This window comes from Hipposideros armiger, unplaced genomic scaffold, assembly GCF_001890085.2.
Source record: "Hipposideros armiger isolate ML-2016 unplaced genomic scaffold, ASM189008v1 scaffold_1424, whole genome shotgun sequence".
NCBI classification, from domain to species: Eukaryota; Metazoa; Chordata; class Mammalia; order Chiroptera; family Hipposideridae; genus Hipposideros; species Hipposideros armiger.
In genome coordinates, this window is record NW_017732774.1 from 9,016 (window position 1) to 28,876 (window position 19,861).

The 19,861-nt window shown below is 36.9% G+C and overlaps 1 protein-coding gene across 1 annotated transcript in view; it reads right to left on the reverse strand.

Moving 5' to 3' along the window:
• Positions 1-13,848: 13,848 nt before the first annotated feature.
• The window catches only part of LOC109377500 (mannosyl-oligosaccharide 1,2-alpha-mannosidase IA-like), a gene marked incomplete at its 3' end in the record, with an annotated part of 110,353 nt that continues 104,340 nt past the window's right edge, over positions 13,849-19,861 (reverse strand). Inside the window, exon 5 of the mRNA XM_019633873.1 lies at positions 13,849-13,943. Within this exon, the coding sequence (XP_019489418.1) occupies positions 13,849-13,943 (95 nt within the window). The remainder of the gene's footprint in view (positions 13,944-19,861) is intronic.

The following is a 19,861-nucleotide window of genomic DNA, read 5'->3' on the forward strand; positions in this document are numbered from 1 at the left end:
TTTTGTCATTTGAAGCCCTTTGAATTTTATAAACATTTTGGGTTCTAGCACCAAATATGTTGTTCATTTTAAACTATCATTCTTCCAGGATACACTGACATCCTCAGTCATTTTCTTGCTTACCAAATCAATATTAAAGATTAATGTCTTGAAGCATGTTTTGACCTATTGCATATTAAAACCAATAACTCACCTAAGAAAGGCTCTTGATCTAATTAAAAACGTTTTCGGGCACACTTACACAATTGGCCCACTTGAAAGTAGATAAACTTAATACAAATAAAGGAGAATGTGTCACAAGGTTATTTAGTCTTATAATATTTAGATCTGGTTACAACTAATTTAGAACTTCCACTGAAACCAATTTAAAAAATATTCTTAAGCGTAATCTAAAAAGGATCAAAGTCCACATAATATAATAAGACAATATGCCCATGATAATCTCCCAAATGATGAGACATTTGTCTGGGCTTGGTAAAGGTAAGTGACATTTAACTATGTATTGTTTATGGCAGCAGCCTTTGAAGCAGAATGCAAGACTCTTAATTAGAGGGCAGAAAAATCTATCAAAGCAGCTATTTCTAAATTTTTTATCTAAAAAAATAGGAAGAAGGCTTTATGAAATTAAATATTCAGATATACACTGCTCCCTTCCCTTGGTGCTTATATGAAAGGTTTCATATAAAAAGTACCCAGAGGTTCTTGTAGGGACTACAACACAATGAGGAGGGGTCAGCAGTGGGATCTTCACTGGCTCTACAGCTTTCAGTGACTTTTGGTGTTTAGTCCTCCATTGATATCCGTGGTCGATTGGTTCTTGGACCTCCCGTGAATGTGAAAATCAAGGAATGTTCAAGTCCCTTATATACGGAGTAGTACTTGCATATAACCTATGTACATCCTCCTGTATACTTTAAATCATCTCTAGATTACTTACATACCTAATACAATGTACATGCTATATAAATAGCTGTTATGCTATATTGTTTAGGGAACAATGACAAGAAAAAAAAAGTCTGTACATGTTCAGTACAGATGCAACCATCGTGGGCCTAATCACTACACATCAGCAACAAATGGAACATTTTATTTTTCGAATACTTTTGCTCTGTGGTTGGTCGAATCCGTGGATGCGGAGCCCACAAATATGGAGGGCTGACTATATTGCGGTTTATGAGCTAGAGAATGTCACTGATGTGGTTAATTTTAAAATCCAAGACTTTTACACAATAGAATAATTACAATATTACCATCCTTTGTAAAGAGATGGAGGGTGATCCTGAAAATATTTTGCCCCAAAAGAGATTTTCTGATTGTCTTGAGGCAAAGTGTTTAATCGAGAGCTGATATTTCACAAAAAGAATGTGTCCCTATTTGCTGACATTTTCTGGGATAAGTGGTTGTCAGTAGTGTGCTACCTACCAGATAATTTAAAAAGAAGAAAAGAAACAGGAAGAAACACACTTAATACACCACCTGAAGATAAAGGTGACAACTTAACATGAATAAAAAAAATCTGGGGCAGGCCGAGTTGCGCGGTGGTTAAGAGCTGGCTTGGGATGCCAGAGTGCCCCGGTTCGGATCCCACATATGAGGGCCAGTGACACTGCCCTCTACAGCTAAGATGCTGAACAACAGCTCAACCTGGAGCTGGGCTGCTGTGAGTCGCCGGCGACAGCGTAGGCTGCAGCCCTTGCTGCAGTGGGTTGCCATGGGCTACCTTGTGTAGCCAGCAGCCGCTGTGAGCGGCCGTCCAGAAGCCGGCGACTGATCTGCCTTGTCCGGGAAGAGCGTAATGATGGTGCCAACTTGGGCCAGTGAAGACAATGTCCTCCACAACTAGACTGAAGAACAAAAGGACAGCAACTTGTCTGTTCCCTTTCCCCCAATTCCCCAGTGCTGTTCCCATCCCCCAATTCCCCAATAAAAATCTTAAAAAAAAAATCTGATGAATTTGAAAGAAACTAAGTAAAGATCATTTTGAAATTGGATGCTTATGAACATGTTTGTGACCATGGTTCACCTGGAAAATTTCTATTGTTTCAAACTTCAGCATGGAATTTTTGTATCCTGCTTCAAAATCTTTCAAAGGAAGCGTCCCAGAGGCTTTCTATCTTTCTGTAAGTGAGCAAGAACAAATGAAACCAGGAAAGATTTAAAATTTCTAGCAAAATTACCGCAATATCCTTTGCGTAACTAAAGGATGCGATGTAAAACAAACACCATGTTTTAGGAAGGTCAACCAATACCATACTTCTCTCATCAACACAACTTTCTATCTTTTCCTCCTGGACAAAGTGAAAACCAAGTTTTGAAATAAAACAACACAGAACAAGACCTCTGAATTACTAATTGTATCACAAGCATTAAACTGAGATTTAAAAACATGAATCACACTGCTCTCACTAAAAATATCATTCATCTGCTCTTAAAATATTTTATTTCCTCATCTATATCTTGTCCTTTGACAATCTTATTTTTTGAGTGTTTTAAAATGGACATGACATATTAAAACAGTGGTACATGTATATATAATTTGTAAATAAGAATACATGTTCTGGGGTGAGTGCTCAAAAATATTTTTTGGATAAGAGAGCAAACAATTTTAAAAACCATAGGCTTATGGTCCTGACCTAATTGTGGGGTGCAAATTCCATCATGCAACTAGCTACGGTAACTGCATGTAAATAAATGGCCAGAAGTGCTGCATTTATACAGTGTTAACATTAATTTTCCCTGTTCAAGAACCACAACTTTAAAACCTCATAATTAATGAAATTGCCATCATTTTAGTCCTTACTGCAGTCCTTATTTTAGGGTATTCCAGTAATTTAAAAATGCCCTTCTTCAGCTGGGCAGTTTCATTGTGTATTTCCCTTTGTTGTCCCAGATGACGACAATTACTATGAGAACCCTATAATGCTTTCCTTGTTTGAGGAAGACTATGTGTTCTATACTGAACACATAGGAGGCTTGCTAGAATTACAGATGTGTATTTCTCTCTGTCTGTCTCTCTCTCTCTCTCTCTCTCTCTCTCTCTCTCTCTCAAATTGAAAGTCCACTCTCTCTTGCTAAGGTCTAACTTAAACATAGGTTGTATGGAAGTCTACCATTATTTCAGGATCCTGAAATTCCACAGTGGTCTACTCTTTTGGGTATAAAAGACCCCTGATTTCTCGAATTTCTAGGTCTTGTCATGAACATCATCCCTGTAAAATTGATACTATTTAAAAATCCCACTTAAAAAAATGAGAAACCAAGGCTTAGAGAAAGAAGATATGTGATCACATTATTTTTAAATAGAGTTATACTCAGGAAAACACAGGATCTTAAACACATAGTTAAATGTGTTTTGAGAAATAATATATACTTGTCATACTATTCTTAAAGTACTGAAAGCAGAACTTACATTCCTGTTTTTTTCTGCTGCCATTTTCTTAAATATAGTCAGCAAAGTTATAGGAATTAGCACTATCGGATATTAAAAAAATTATGGCAAATCTGTAATTCATAATTCCTTTGTTTTCCAAAGTTCATTTGCAGAGTGCCAACCAGGTATAAAAAGGTACTCTGCTGATTGCTCTTTGAGATAAGGAGAGTGGGACAGGACATCCCAGAGCTCTTGGAAGAGAGAGGACATTAACCCAAGGCGTACAGGAATAGAAGAGCAGAGATGAGAGAGCACAAGAACGTGTAACAATTTTGATCAAGACATATAAAAGATCCCTTGTAAAATCATATGCTGTAAGGGCTTAGCAAGTAGATTCACTGACCTTGGAAATAAATGTAATCGCATTAAAAAAACACAGAAACAAATCCAAGCTATTTGCACAATGTGCTCACATATAACCATTAGAAATGATATCCATCTTAACATGACTTATGTAGCTTTTATTGTACTTCTAGGGGGTAAAATAGATTTATGCTGAAATTTTTGAAAACTGTTCACTGATAAAGCCATTATAGTAATTGCACCGGGTCTGTTTATTAATTTGTCACAATTAAGTCAATAAGAGTTTTACTAATGTCCTATTACTTGATTAGTTTTGAAAGTGATTATCTTAAGAACTCAACTTAATTGGAAGCCTCTCAATTTACAAGGTACATTAAACTCTCAGTAGCATCTTAAGATTATTCAACATATGCAGGTCAATTACCAGTAATCACTGTTTTGTATAAATGTTCCATAAAAACTATAGCATGACATGACAAAAGGGGGAAGCAAGATTTAATTAATTATGCTAAACTCTAACTGACATTTCCAGGATAAAAGGGCAACCTGAGCATTCATATAAAGTCTTCCTGAAACTGGGTCTGTTATTAAAAATCAAATAAAGAAAAGCTAGCAACTCTCCACCTTACAGATGAAGATAATTTGTCACGATTGCTAAATCACCGAATTGTACTGCCTGTACTCATGCCCAGCTGCACATTAATTTCCAGATTAATAAATTACAATTAATTCTTACTACTGCTCCAACACTTTTCTTTTTTCAGTTAATAAAAGAGACAGCAATCAATTATTGTTCATCCCATTTTTCAAAACAGATCAACTTCAGCTATTACTGCATAAGCAAGAAAGATGGAGTGGTTAATGTACCCACTGAGATTGGGAGGCCTTTAAAAATTATTGGCTGTAGTATAAATATTTTATATTGACCTTCCAATTCCCATTCAAAGATTCAATATAGTTAGTTGAATATTTACAATGAATAACAATTATAAGGACTGAGAAAGTGCCTTGATACCAGGCTGATTTTCAAACACCTATTCAAATGATTTCATAAACTTTTAAATTAAACTTTATTAATTAGATATGTGAAAGGTTTGCCCCACACTAACAACATGAGCCCGGTTTTGAGATTAATCACAGGAAAATTGATTGCTGTTTCATTAAAAACCTGGGGTAGCAAGTTCCTTAAAAAGATCATTCCATCTATAATTTAATATATATACATAGTTACAGGATGTGGAGTACAACATAAGGAACAGAATCAGTGGACTTTTAACAGCTATATACAATGTCAGAAGGGTAGTAGATTAGGAAAGGGGGTTACCAATTTGTGAGGGGTGTAAGTGTCTAACTATTACATTGTTTTGTACACCTAAAACTAATTTAAAAAGTCAAAATAATTTTGGAAGTGATATCAATATCTCTTTTATTACCTCTTCCATTTCTTCTGTTTTTTATCTCTTGTAAATGCCGTTTAAGAACCCTAACCTAGAATTTGTCTTAAGAGAGAATAGAGATTTAAAGCTATTAAAATCATTTACCACAAAAGACCAGAAATATTTGAAATAAAACAAAATATGATATGATGACATAAAAGAAAAAAAGACCATTCCACTACTGACCCGTAAAGGCATTGCATGAATTACGTGTTCTGACTTGTTCCTAATCAAAGTTCTGTATATAGAATACATTTCAAATCACCAAGGCTGATTTGTAACCAATTGTGTGAATAGTGTGAATGAAGCTGAATCTACAAAACACTAGTTCGGTGCATTTGAAAAACTTGAGATGAAAGCCATTTTGAGGTTGTTTCATTCAAATAACTATAATTGTCCTTAAACAAAATTTTCCTGGTGAGTTAACTGCTTAAACCATGGGTATGCTGGGGGGAAAATAGTGGTCACAGGTAACAATCCAGCCCCATGAGTTTTGTCCCAAAGATCTCTACCAAAAATTGAAACGTGAGGAAGGTGCCTTAACAGACTTCCTACATACACAAGTCATTTTTTAAGGGATGCAAGCAATCATGTTGGTATAGATTGTCTCTAAACTGCATACACACAATCTGACACATTTCTGCACTTTCATTACTATATGCTGCAATTTGGCCTTAAAATGAAAGACCTTATGGAAGTTTAGAAAAAAATACATTTTTGTCAATATTCTAATATATGGTTAAGTACAACGTCAGCCAGTTTACTCCACATTCACACATCCATTTTCTGCCATTGCCCTACCAGCAGCACAGCAGAAGTGGTCTGTGGCAGACGGGAATTCGTGGAGAAGGAGTGTGTGTGTGTGTGAAGTCATGAGGACTGCTGGAGCCTGTGTTCAAAGACAGATATGGTCTGCTTCTTCCTCCTGGGATTAAAAGACACTGAAAACCCCATCTACCTGCGCATTAACTTCAATTATGACCAGAGGAGTGGGAAGAAAGGGAACAGTTCAGTCACTCTTAGGCTTTTCAAACTCCTACTGCCTCACAATGCATGACTAAGAAACAGCAAAGTATGTTTTGCTCAGAATTGCTTGTCCCTTCAGTTTCAACAGAGGAGGCAGTACACAAAGTACATTTAAATTGTCTCCATCCTTCTTGTCCACTAGCAATACATAAACGCCTTTAGTTTAGTCAAGCTGCTGCATGCCTGGCATGGACATAATGACCTGAAGTTTGGTGAGAGGATTAAATGATGCAGAAGAAACTGTAGGTTCCCATCTCCCCGCCGTGGGAAGATAATCGCTGACTCTTCTTTGGCATTGGAATGTCCTCAGGTACAGGCTATGTCACCGGCTGCTTATAATAAAGTCACATTGCCAGAAGCCACAAGAATGGCTTTATGAAAATGGCTCTCCTTTTTAACAGTTACCCTGAAGACCTTATTTAAAAATGCCTTTTTTTCCCCCTCCCTCTGTGCTAAAATGGCCCGAAGTTTGCTTTCTAGTCTTACTGGATAAAAATATAATAACGCAAAGGGAAAAAGGACACTGTAAACTCTTTCTGGGTAAATAATGTCTGGAATTAAATGCTTTCCAGAAGAAGCGACATACTGCTTAGAGTTAAGTGAAAATTTTGGGTAAGGAAAGTAAATTAATCATAGAAACAGCACCCCTCTTTTTCCGTGGATGTTAGGAATTGGCTGCCTCACTGAGCAGCAGTGCGGTTTAAGAATCCAAACAGCTCTGATGGCTCTGTCATTTCTTTGATTACAGCAGTTCTCAAACTGTAGACCTTGGACCACAGCATCAGCCTTTCCATCAGCTGGGATTCGGTTTGAAATGCAAATTCTCGAGCCTTACCAAAATCCCTATAAATCCAAAATCTCTGTGAGTGGGATGCAGCAATATGTGTTTTAATAACTCCTCCAAGCTATTCTCACATACCCTAAAATTTAAGAACCACTGTTCTGTTAAAGTTGGGTATTTTCAAACAAATTTTCTAATATCCTATATTTCAATAAACTGACAATCAGTGGGCAGGGAAAAGTTTTCAAAGGTAACTGGGAAGAGAAATGAAGCTATCCTCAGGATATAAATACTAGACATAAAGCAGTGATTCTCTACCCCAGCTGAATATTAGAATGCCCTGAGGAGGCTTAAAATAGTGCCAGTACCTTAATCTAAACCAAGTGAAATAGGTTGGGGGTTGGGAAGCAGTAATGATATATTAAAAAAAATGCCCCAGTTGTTCTAAAACACTGGGAAGGTTGAGCACCATGGATACAAAGTAAGTAACCACAACAGTCAGGCCCTTAATAGAAATTGGACAGCCTAAGAACTGGGAAATAGAAAGTGGATCTTAATAACAAGGATACACATACTTTCCATAGACTAGGCTGGACCATATTAATTAAGCACTAGCTAGTATGTGGAACTTGGGAAAAGAACATTACATTTTATTGCCTCACACTCTTCTTAAATCTTGTGGATTAACCAGTTCTTATTTCTAGAGGTGGAAGTTCAACAATAAGCATAATTTTAGAAAGGGGATTGTTTTGATCCTACAGATTAATTTTAAAAATCATACATGTTTGAGCATGGAGCCACAACCATCCAACATGGACTACATGGAGACATTCTTTCTATATTTCCAGCTGCTTCTACTACCATCTCCCTTCCTGACCTATGAACATGGGACTGGAGCTTGAGAATGGGTTAGAAGCACTGAGTGGCTTAAAAACTGAAGATCACCAATAATGTTGTAAAGATTTTGTAGGGTATCAGATGGGCACTTGTCTTATTAGGGAGACCACTTCATGGACCGTGTAGATGCCTGACCACTGCAGTGTACACCTGAAGCTGAAGCTGACTATTAATATATATATATATATATAGTCACAGGATGTGGAGTACAGCATAGGGAATAGAGTCAATGGAATTATAAGCTATATACGATGTCAGAGGGGTAGAAGATTGGGGGAGGGGGTTATCACTTTGTGAGGGGTGTAAATGTCTAACTATTACATTGTTTTGTACACCTGAAACTAATAAAAAAAATCACCTCAAAAAAAAAACCAAAGTAAAACTGAAGATTACCATAAAAAGGAATCAGAACCAAGTTAGTTTTAGCTATATAAGCTTTTATCGCAGACCACATTTTATAACGAAAATTGAGAATAAGACCATAAATTAATTATAATTCCAATTTACATTTACTTCATAGAACTTCGCAATGATTAATCTTCTTTTATATATTGACTCGCTAGATTCTCACAAGTCTTATGAGATTATCAGGATAGATACTATTATTGTTGTTATTTTAGTTTTACTTATGAGAAGACAAACTCACTTATGTGAATTATCCAAGGCCAAGGGCTATATTGACAATGTTAAGAAATAGCAGTTTTAATTATGGTAATGATATTCTAATGTCTAATATTTACTTTGTGCATGTCAGTATTGAAACCTTAAAAATTATTATTACTGTTTCCAGAAGAGCATAAATGGCTAAATCAATTAAAATAGATAACTGAAGGAAACCCAATATAATAAAATATCCAATAAAAAACAAAACAAAACATAAAGCAGGTTAGCTTAAAATACTCGGTAAGACTGTAACTTCTTTTTTACTTTTCTAGAACTTATCTTTGAATTTGTAACAGGTCCATATCACATGCAATAAAAGATAAAACTGTAAAATACAGCACTGATTTTATGCCCAGGCTAAATCACTGCTATAGAACATTTCTTTTAGGGTAATTAAGGGTTATTTTGCTTCTTAGAACATTAGCAAATGATTAAATAACTTTGATCTGCTCATGTTCAGAAAATTTGTTTCTTGATATTGTCCACATTACTCTTATGATGTTAAGGTATGGAATTGTATTCTCCTTAATTGTAAAAGATAATACACTTCTTTCAAATCTGAAACCAGATACTTTATAAAATGGTTAGCAAATTCAATGATCCAGAAATTTATATTTCAACTGTCAAGTAAAAACACAAGGGGACATATGGAAAATATTTTAAAAATATTTAACCTAATCACACTGTCTTTCATAGTTTGTGTCTACTAAAACTAATCAACTATAATTCAATATTTAAGCATTTTACACCACCAAAGTATCAAGAAACCCAATAAGGGAGCTACTGCCTCTTCTTGCAATACACAGACTACATACTTCACACAGGATAATCTCTCACTATCACAAAACATTAAGTTATGTACTATTCTTAATTAAGACCCCACTTCAGTTACAGTCAAGCAATTTGCCATTTAACTGTAATAATATAAACTGCAATGTAACTAATGGTATAGCAGGCATTTGCATTGGATAGTGAGTAAGTGAATAAAACTTTACGTAGCAGGAAATAAAAACAGGGGAGAGAGTTGGGCCTCATTCATCACCTTGCTGACTAAGGAGAGCTGGAATGCAGATCAGTCATTTCCTAGAACATTCCTTGATGTATACTTTCCTAAAAGCACATGCTGTAGGTAGTTCCACTAACCTAATATAAACACCAGGAAAGCATCAGTTCAGAAAAACCCACAATGAGAAACAAGTGATAAAATAGTATACAACTAAAACTAACTCATTTATCAAGAAAGACAGAGTAATCAGTGGGAATGCCCAGACTGTATGCCCTGTGATACAAATGAATAATGGGAACAGTAAACAGTATTACCTAAATTAAGAACACACTTTAGAAAACCAAAAATCTAATAAGTTATACCTATAAATATGGAAATGGTGAAATACTTGATTTTACAGTCACAGAGGTGATTTTTCTTCTTTAGGTGGGAGGAAAATGTGCATGGGGCCTCTTGCTAACAATAATAACAAGAACAGACATCAAATTTTGACATTTTCACATTAGAGAAATTAAGTCCTACCAAAATCTAATCTGTTAAAAAGGCAATGGTTTCCTTTTAGCAGAGGTGTTATTTAAGGTATGTGTTTTCATTCTACTATTGTGTTGGTGAAGCAAGCATGTTAGCCTAATCAGGTACTGTGTATAACACCTAGCTGTTTGTTCAATCAAATTACCACTTGCTATTAAATCACAATTTGAACTAATTTACAACTTAATATAGCAACTCTTGAATTAAGAATTTATTACAGATGTGGCAGAAGAGATAATTATAAAGTACTTTTTTTCTGAATAGATTTTGGGACACAGTTCCTAATATAGAATATGAGTAAATTATTTAGGTTCTCTGCTATTCTCAGTTCGCACAAATACTGAAATCCAATTTGGCTTATTGGTGTTTTGGCTCCAAATGAATCAACCTCTCCAATTCAAAATACTGCTTGCTTTAAATTCAACCGAGTTCTTATCTCTCCTTGGCACAGGCTATCTTACATTTGTCAGTTATATCAGTGAGTGTATACCATACAAAATATATATTCTGCTTTACTAACGAGGTTGTGAATACCCTGAGGGAAAGACCATGTCTGTTTGCTTTTTAGAGAAAGTGACGAGAAGCAGACAATCTTCTCAGGACCTAGCATAGCAACTTCATCACAGTAGGGACTCAAATAAATGCTTATTTATTTATTTTTTTTCAAAGAACAGGTAAGGAAACCAATTATCTTTAGGCATAAACTGAACACTAGAGGAATGTGAACAGATGATACCAATAAATTCACATTTTTGTTAACATATAGGTGTTGGCAAAAAGCAGCATCCATAATTATTTTCAAAGTTGAGAGGGATGAGCATAATTATTTTACAGATAGCATATTTTGTGCCTCTCCCATCACAAGTATTGCCAAGCGTTTCAAACGCAGTCAACAGTGAATACACAGCTATTCTAAAAAGCATCCTCAAGCACTTTCTTCATCTTGAGCATCCTTCTACAGACACTCCCTTATTCTGAGAATGTAATTAAGAAAATATGATTGTGCCCGACATATACTTCCCTCTCTCCTTTGAAACTTCTACTGGTGACAGCCTTCAAAAAACTAGAAAAGCAGCTCCATGGCAGCTGTTTCTTATCCCGTGGTCCATAATGTGAAAATACACAGATTCAGATAAAAGAGCATATATGTACAAGTTGACATCAACAGCAGATACTGAAATGTAATTATTGCCGATAAACAGGAAATATTGTTTTCTTCTCCCAGAGGAAATTCTTTCAGATGGCTAATCAGCTTCACAGCTGGAAGGGGAGTGGATTCAATGAGTACATGTGATTTGGCAAAGGGATAGGAGGAATTTCAGTAGATTGATGTTACTATTAATTTTGCCAAGGCTTATTGTATGAATTTGGGTAAGTCACTGCTATTTAGTAAATGGACTTGAAAGTGGCTAAACTATATAATATAAAAATTCACACAGAATGCCAGGAAGCCAATTAAAAGTTTTCCTATCAGCTATCCAATAGTCACCTGATTTCCTCTAGTTTAATCTGAAAACATTAGAGAATACAAAATGAGACAGCACATCACTTTTCACCATATGTAATTTTCCTATAATCTTTGAAATGAAACAAAAACTGCTATGTAAAATACTGTAAATGCAAAATAAGGTCTCATAAAAAACTTGAATGCCCCAGTTAATGAATTTTCAAGAGGCATAGATATCAAAGATAATAGAGGATTCAGTATGTAATAGTTTTTAGAAATATTCCTTTATTATACTAAAAAATATTTCCACTGTACACTAAGGACAGATTTAACTCAGGAAAAATCCTCTTGCTTGTTAGAAATAAACACTAAGTAAAGTTAAGTAGGCTTTAAAATAATCCAATTTCTTATGCTTATACCAAAAGAGGCTTGAACTAATTAAATGATATCAGCACGTGACAATAATTGACTGAATTTTTGCACAGGTGTAGGCCAACACCTCTCTCTATCGGTTTTAGTAGGCCTTTATTTAACTGCGTTACCTTACAGGAAGTGGTACGAACTAGCTCCATGGAATCTTAGAGTAGAAGGCCGGAGAGATCACTCACCCCATTAAGTCTAAGGTAGGCTCCTAAGGCATGGTCAGCTTTTAGAAATTGTGTGAAAATATGTGTGCCCAGGAGTATGCATTTTATGAGGAGATGGCCATATATCATCGGAATTTCAATGTGGCCTATGAACCTGAAAATGTTCACAAAAGAACTGTTAAAGAAGCCTAACTTCCAGTTTACAAATTAGCCTGGAGAGTTGAATTAATTGCTCTATAGACAATCCTACACTAGCTGTAAAATACCTAGAACGAGGTCTCTTGATAACCAATTATTATAGCTCAAGTGTAGTCCATATCATTTTTCTCAGAAGGTACTTAGGGAAAAAATACGTGAAACGTGCACAGTGTTTTTGTAACCAGATCTTATTTCAAGTAACAGTAGTTTCTAGGTCAGAATACTATGTATAAAAACGAAGTCTGAACATATGGAAGGTAATATAGGTGGTCTAAATGAATCAAATAAAAAAACTCAACAAACGCCGTGCTGCCTCCAAGCCAAGCTCACACCCATTCCTGCCTTACGAACTCGCAGCTCATGCTATGATCTTCAAGCTCACAGAGAAAGCCTTAGGACCCATAGAGGGGAAAACAGATCCTGAGGTATCACAGTATACAACAGAGAACTACCTCCATTAACATGGACCAGTGTGGGTGGACTCTCCCCATCTCACTGCCTCAGCACCTCTATTCTTGCCCCAAACACAAATAATGAAGAAATGTGTATTAATCTCACCAAACACCCTATACATCCTCTTGGCATTTCTAGAACAAGAAAGCTGTTTAATTTATGCCTATGCATCAATGTGTGGGTAAACATGTAAGTACATATTCTAGCTCTAGCATTTACATACAGTATGATGTTAGGCAAATGACTTCATCTGTCGGTGACTTGAGTTCCCTATTAGTATAATGGAGATAACAACAGTATTGACCTTTTAGAGTTGTGAGTATTAAATACGGTAATATATGTAAAATACCTAGAATAAGGCTTCATATTTTATGGAGATAAATAGCTATCATCAGCACCATCACAAAGAGGCACACATACAATGAATGACTTATGGGGAAGAAGGAGCTAAGAAGGAATCTTAAGATAAAATTGTTTCTTAACAAAATACTCAAGCTATCGTGAAAATTCAAGTTATTTCCTAAGAGAATGACAGAAAGTTTGTCTAGCCCAGGTTTTTCTTGGGGCCACATTCCCATGGACTTGTCACACCAGAGTTCTCCACCCAAAAGGGATGAGAAGGTTGGTTTGATCTGCGTCAGTGGAGCAGTTCCCTTTCCTCCTTGTAACTGTGGGCAGGGCAGCCTCAGGTGCTTGTGGTGTCAGTTATAGCAGCTTGTTGCATGGAAGCTGTGATTAGTCCAAGTGTTCTATCTCTGAAATGCTTTGATGACAATTTTAAAGATAATGGGACGCTTTTGGATCCTAGAGAGCCAGTTTCACTGATACAATATCACCATGAAATAGTGAAAACCTCAAATTATGTCTGGCTTGGATGACTCTATTGGGATCATGCTATCCCAGGACAGAGACCCAGCTAAGGCCACGGAACAATGAAAAACTATAACTTCCAACATAAGGACAGATGCCAACACTCCCAATGGCGTCAGTCACTGACACATACAAATTATTATCCATCCAGTGTCTATTATTAGATCACAATATCCAATATTTCAACTTAAAATATGTTGTCAAAAATGAAGAGTTTTACCTTTTTATATTCAGCAATGCCCAAGGTATTCCAGAGGGAGTATGAAATGCTGGTAGCAATTTTTCCCCAAGTTCCACTGCTTTCTTTCGAAATATCTGAAAAGTTAAACAGTTAAGTAAGCTACTGTTGTAAGAAAAATAAAACATGCTATACTATGAGCTCACATTTAGTACATATTTACTTTAAAATTTTCTATACATAAAAAAATAAAAGTTTCTCAAACTAATAGAATTACCTAGGAAAGAAAGAATGGTCCAGGGGCCACTGTGCTACGGGGTATTAATTACCAATCTCGGTTGCACATTAGAATCACATGGGGAGATTTAAATAATGCTGATGTTTGGGTCACACTGTTGAGATTCTAATTTCTATGGTTTGGCGCTTTAAGATCAGAACATTTTAAAGCATCACAGGTGATGTCGGGCGATTCCAATGTGCAAGCCAGGGGGAGAACCACTTGGATTGAAAAATCAGGAGATCTGGTCCTATTCTCTCCTCACTTATTTGCTAGGCCACAGAGAAAGAAGTTTTAAAAAGACATTACAAGAAATCGCTATGTCTTCTTAGCCCTTTATAGTTTTAAACGTTAAATGTAGGTGATATGAAAGATACAACATTAAATTAGGTACCAATTTTGCCCAGAAGTAGCTGCATGGTGGAGAAGGCAGTTGGATGAGGGTTGTATGCAGCAGCATGCACTGGGGGCTAATAATGCTAGAGATTGGAGTAAGGAGAGGGTACTGAAGGGGCCATCCCTGAAGGCATCTATCTAAACACAGGTGGAGACAAGTGGGGGCCTGCAGAAGAAGAAATGGATCAGGTCAGCTTGTCTGACCAAAACAGGAATAAGGTCAGGCATACATAGCATGGGCCCAGAGAGTGGGGGGTCATACAGGTAAGGCTAAGAATTTTATTCTGTTAAAATGAAAAAATATTGAAAGTTTCTGAGCTGCCAATTCACTTGAGGAGAACCGTGCTTTAGGGAGATTAATTATTACATGACACCCATTCATAGTGTTTCATCCAAAGGAAAGCATGGAGTTCAATTACTCATTGAAGGAAAGCCTGTGGCAGCAAGCAGGTGTCTTGTCGCTGGCCATACTGTATGCCTGAGCATGGTGGGCTGGGGACTGAGCTTGCTCCTTCTGTCTCTTCCTCAAACAAGGGAGATGTAAGAAAAGGCTGGGGGAGCCCTGAAAAGCACGGAGAATGTAAGCGAAGTCCTCTTTCAGCCAGCGGGAGCATTTATCAAAGTGGTTGTCAAAGCAGTCATGTGTGGCTTCTCTAGAGAAAACGGTTGCTGTCCACAACTCCTGAGCTAAGACCTGAGTCTCCCAGGGAAATCTGGGGACTTGGGGTCCCACCCTGAAGATGAGCCAGTAATACCAATGCTGACGCTATTTCTGAAACCCTGCTCCTTGGGAATCTTACTCTCATTTAGTAATGGAAGTTAAGAAAGTAGTGAGTTATAATGCAAAAATTTGATTGACCATCAATTTACACAAACTAACATTCCTGGAGTCCAAATAAGGACACAGACATTTGTAGTAGACAGAATGCTAAAAACTAGAAGTACCATGTTTCCCCCCATAAATTATTATTATAACTCTCTTTAAAGTGGACAATTTCCTGTTTCAACAACTAACAGTGTATGGAAGAAGAGGAGGCAATAAAAAAGATCAAAAGGGATATTCTTTACATTCTTCCTTCCCTTTCTCTGCCTTACCCTTGAGAATTCCAAGTTCTCTTCTGCTGTAAGGTATGAGGTGTGATAAAAAAATTTTGGCAAATTTTAAATAAAAAAAAACATTTAGTACAGTAAAAGACTCAAAATACACTTCCTCTTGCCTTGAACACACTTATCCCATCGTTCTTGACACTTTCTGAAGTAGTTCTGGAAGTCCTCTTTCGTGAGTGTCTTCAGTTGTGCTGTCGTGGCTGCCTCAAAGTCCTGAATCGATTCATAACCTTTACCTTTCATGGTCATTTTGACTTTGGAGAACAGCCAGAAGTCACATGGTGCCAGAACCGGTGAATACGATGAGGCCACACTGTAATGTTTTTATTTGACAGAAATTGCCGTACCAGAAGTGACATGTGACACAGAGCCTTTCCATTGTGATCACAAAATACAGTGAATGCTGCTGCCGAGTGCCATCCAACAGAAAGGCAGGGATCTTCAATACAGGAAGCAGTGCTTTGAACCTTAGTAACAGTGTATGACAAGTTTCAGCTTGTCCAGTGCAGTCAGTCTCATGTGAGCTATGGTTGAGAAGTGTGTTTTATAATGTGCTGTAAATCATCCTCCATTATAACTACACTCCATGTCACACATTGCTTCTAGTGTATGGCAACTTCTGTCAAATAAAACATTACAGTGTGTACTCATCCACCTTATTCACTGAACCTGGAACCGTGTGACTTCTGGCTCTTGCCCAATGATTCAGGACACTGAGGGAGCCACCACAGCACAACTAAAGACACTCATGAAAGAGGACTTCCAGAACTGTTTCAGAAACTGGCAGGAATGATGGGATAAATGTGTTTGAAGTGAGGGGAAGTGTTTTTGAGGGGGATTAATGGCAGTGTGTCTGTTACTATAATAATTTTTTTAAATTTAAACATTCACCGTATTGTTTGATCATACCTTATATTATCCAATTACTGCCATCTCTTGACTTTCTAGTTTCCACCTTTTTTTAAAAAATATTTTATTGGGGAATTGGGGGAGGGGAACAGTGTTGGGGAATCAAGGAAGGGGAACAGACAAGTTGCTGTCCTTTTGTTCTTCAGTCTATTTGTGGAGGATGTCGCTTCACTGGGCCATGTTGGTATTGTCATTGTGCTCTTCCCAGGAGAGGCAGTCGCTGGCAGGCCATTGGATGGCCACTCATGGCAGCTCACTGCAGCTCATGAAAGCGCACGTCAGCCAGCCCCACTGCAGCCTACGCCATCGCCAGTGACTCACGGCAGCCCAGCTCCAGGTCCAGCAATTGTTCACCATCTTAGCTCTAGAGGGCACAGCTTCACTGGCCCTAATGTGGGATCTGAATTGGGGCCCTACTGCTCAGAGGTGGCGTCCCAAGCCAGCTCTTAACCAACGCGCCACTCGGCCGGCCCTCCACCTAACTTTTTAAATTGTTAATTAATTAACTATTTTTCAAAAAATTTACATAAGATAAGTTTCAGGCTTTGAAAACTCAATGCTTGTATTTGAATTCAAATCAATCTATTATCTTGTATTCTCTCAAAGACCACTGTGGTCTCAAGCATTCATTGAAGTTTAGTCCACTTTAGTATCATTCTAAAAATGTTTTCCCCCTGCTTTATTGAGATGTAACTGACATACAACTTTGTGTACAAGATGGTACTTTGATACACACAAAAAGTGTGAAATTATTACCACAATAAGGTAACATCCCCATTTTTTTGTTTTTGTTTTTGTGGTGCCACCTTAGTATATTTATTTATGCAGTTCTCTGATCTGAAACACACTTCTCTGCATCCTGTTGGCCAAATTCACCCATTTTTTAAGGCCCAGGCCAAGTCTCAAATCCAGGGCAAGATTCTTTCCTTCTGTGAACGTGTACTTTCACAACTGGCATCACACAATGCAGTATTTGATTACAGAAAGCAAGATACAAATCTCTAAATGTTTCCTTATGTTACTCGTTTATCCCCAAGTAATTTTCTTTTCTTTCTAAAAGTAGACAAAAAGATGTCCATTTCTCCATCATTGCCTATTATATATATATCGACCCCAGCTTAGGTAACTTTATATTTAAATTTATTGATATCCTTACAGTATTCCTACGAGTAGCAGGTGGGAAGATATTTATACTCTCAGTGAAGAGGAAACAGTGGCACTTTGCATCTTGAGGTTTTTGCCTTTGCTGGTTCCTCTGGCTGCAATGCTTTTTCTCTAGCTCTTTGCACTCCTGGTTCATTCTTAAGCTTCAGGTATCCCCTTTAAATGTCCCTTTTTAAGAGAGGTCTTTCTTAACAACCCCACTTATAGTTGGTCATTCTCACTTATTGTTTATCATATCATCTTTTTCATTTTCATCCCACTACTTATCACATCCTAATTATCTTATTTGATTACTTCTTTATTGTTTGACAACCCTAGCAGATGTAAGCTTCCTGATGGCATGGACTTTGTTTGGTTTGCTGGTGTGTGTGTGTGTGTGTGTGTGTGTGTGTGTGTGTGTGTGTACGTACCTAGTATCTAGCAAAGTACCTAGTACTCAATAAATGTTCATTTAATAAATGGGTGAATCAATCAAAGTGTAATAGACACACCTGGGTCACTGTAATGAGGAGCCACTGACATTCTAGTGTTTGCAAAGTGCTCTATCCTATTCTACTGGTTTCTACTGTTTGCACATAATGATGTCACGTGTTCAGGAGTCTCAATTTTGGGCACAATTACACAACAGTTTTGGATGAAAACATTAACCTCTTGATGCTTTAAATGAAATTATATGTGAGCCTGAATCAATTTCAATACTTAATGTTTGATTCGTTACCCTCTCCTGAGATATGAAGAGAGGTTACTTGGAGGAGGAATCTCGATTCTCAAAGAGAACACCTTTCTACCTAACATGGTGAGTACGTAATAAAATTCCAAACTAGCTTATAAATTAATATTGTTAAAAGAATGAAGGAGAAATGTCACAAATCAATTCAAAGGGCAGTTAAGTTTTAACTAGCACATCTTGGATAATGTGCTGGAAAGCAAATGATCACAGAAAGCACACTAAAGGGTACTTCAGTGCTCCTGCCAATGGGCAGGCACGACGGCGGGAGCGCTGGACCTGGGCCAGCACATGGATGCTATGATGGGCTTCAGTGGGAGGCCTGGACCAGTCACTTAACTTCTCTGGTTCTCAGTTTCCCCAGCGAAGCAGGAGAGCAGGGCTGATAGTTTCTACTTTTGATTTGTCGCTGGAAAAAGTAGTACTCAGAACTCACAGAACCAGTACTAAAATGAGACTGGCACAGAAGCAAAATTATTATTATGTTTTATAGAGATGTGTTAATCTGCCACTTGATTCTTAGTCAATCTTGGTTTCTAGGGTTTGTTGGTACTCACATTTGGTGGGGAGGATTTTATAAAGTCAAAAGGGTAAGATGAAAAATGACAATAAAATGTAATCTATGCTGATATTAAAAGACATTTTCTTAAAAAAAAATAGACCATTACAATTAAATAGGGATTTTGTGCAACTCGCACCAATCAGTTGGCGAGGGGCAAACAGCTCATGACCCAACAGGAATCTTCAAAAAGATTCTGCATTATAGAGATTCTGATTTCATTCACAGTAAAAATCAAAACTAATATAATGTGCTGAAAGAAGAGTGGTAAAATATGATGAAGTAGCTTCTAAAATAATCTTTTGAGCATGCAACACAAATGGTCTAAAGTTAAGAATTTCAAAATAATGACACCAAAACTATATCTTTTCATTACACTTAAGTAACATCATCACAATCTTATTGCTGTTTTTGATCAATGTTTAAAAAACTTCAGATTGTAGAATCTAGCAAATAAAAACATTTATCTTCTTATTTTACTCTCGAAGATAGGATTAGACAAGGCTGTAAACAAGATGTATGACTTTCTTTGCCTTTCTAATTTGCAGTTCCCTGAAGAACTGTACAAGAATATTTACAGGCCAGAGCAGAGATTAAGGAAAGAAAAAATGAATAAGAACAGGCAGCTCTGGAAAAAACCAGTTTCAGTTCATACACACTTCAGTTTGAAGTACTCAATCAATAGCAAAGCCTTTCTTCAAATGCTCATGCTGAAAACATCACTGTTAAAAGATCAAACACTAATTCCCCATTAGTAAAAGCAGAGTTTACCTATTATTCATTTTCACTACAAAAAGCTTTCAGCACAAGATGCCATATATATATATGAGAAATATCTCCAGCTGAAAAATAATGGAAATAACTCCTATATTGTTAGCTGAACTGATTAACACAAATACTATGGACTAAATTAAAT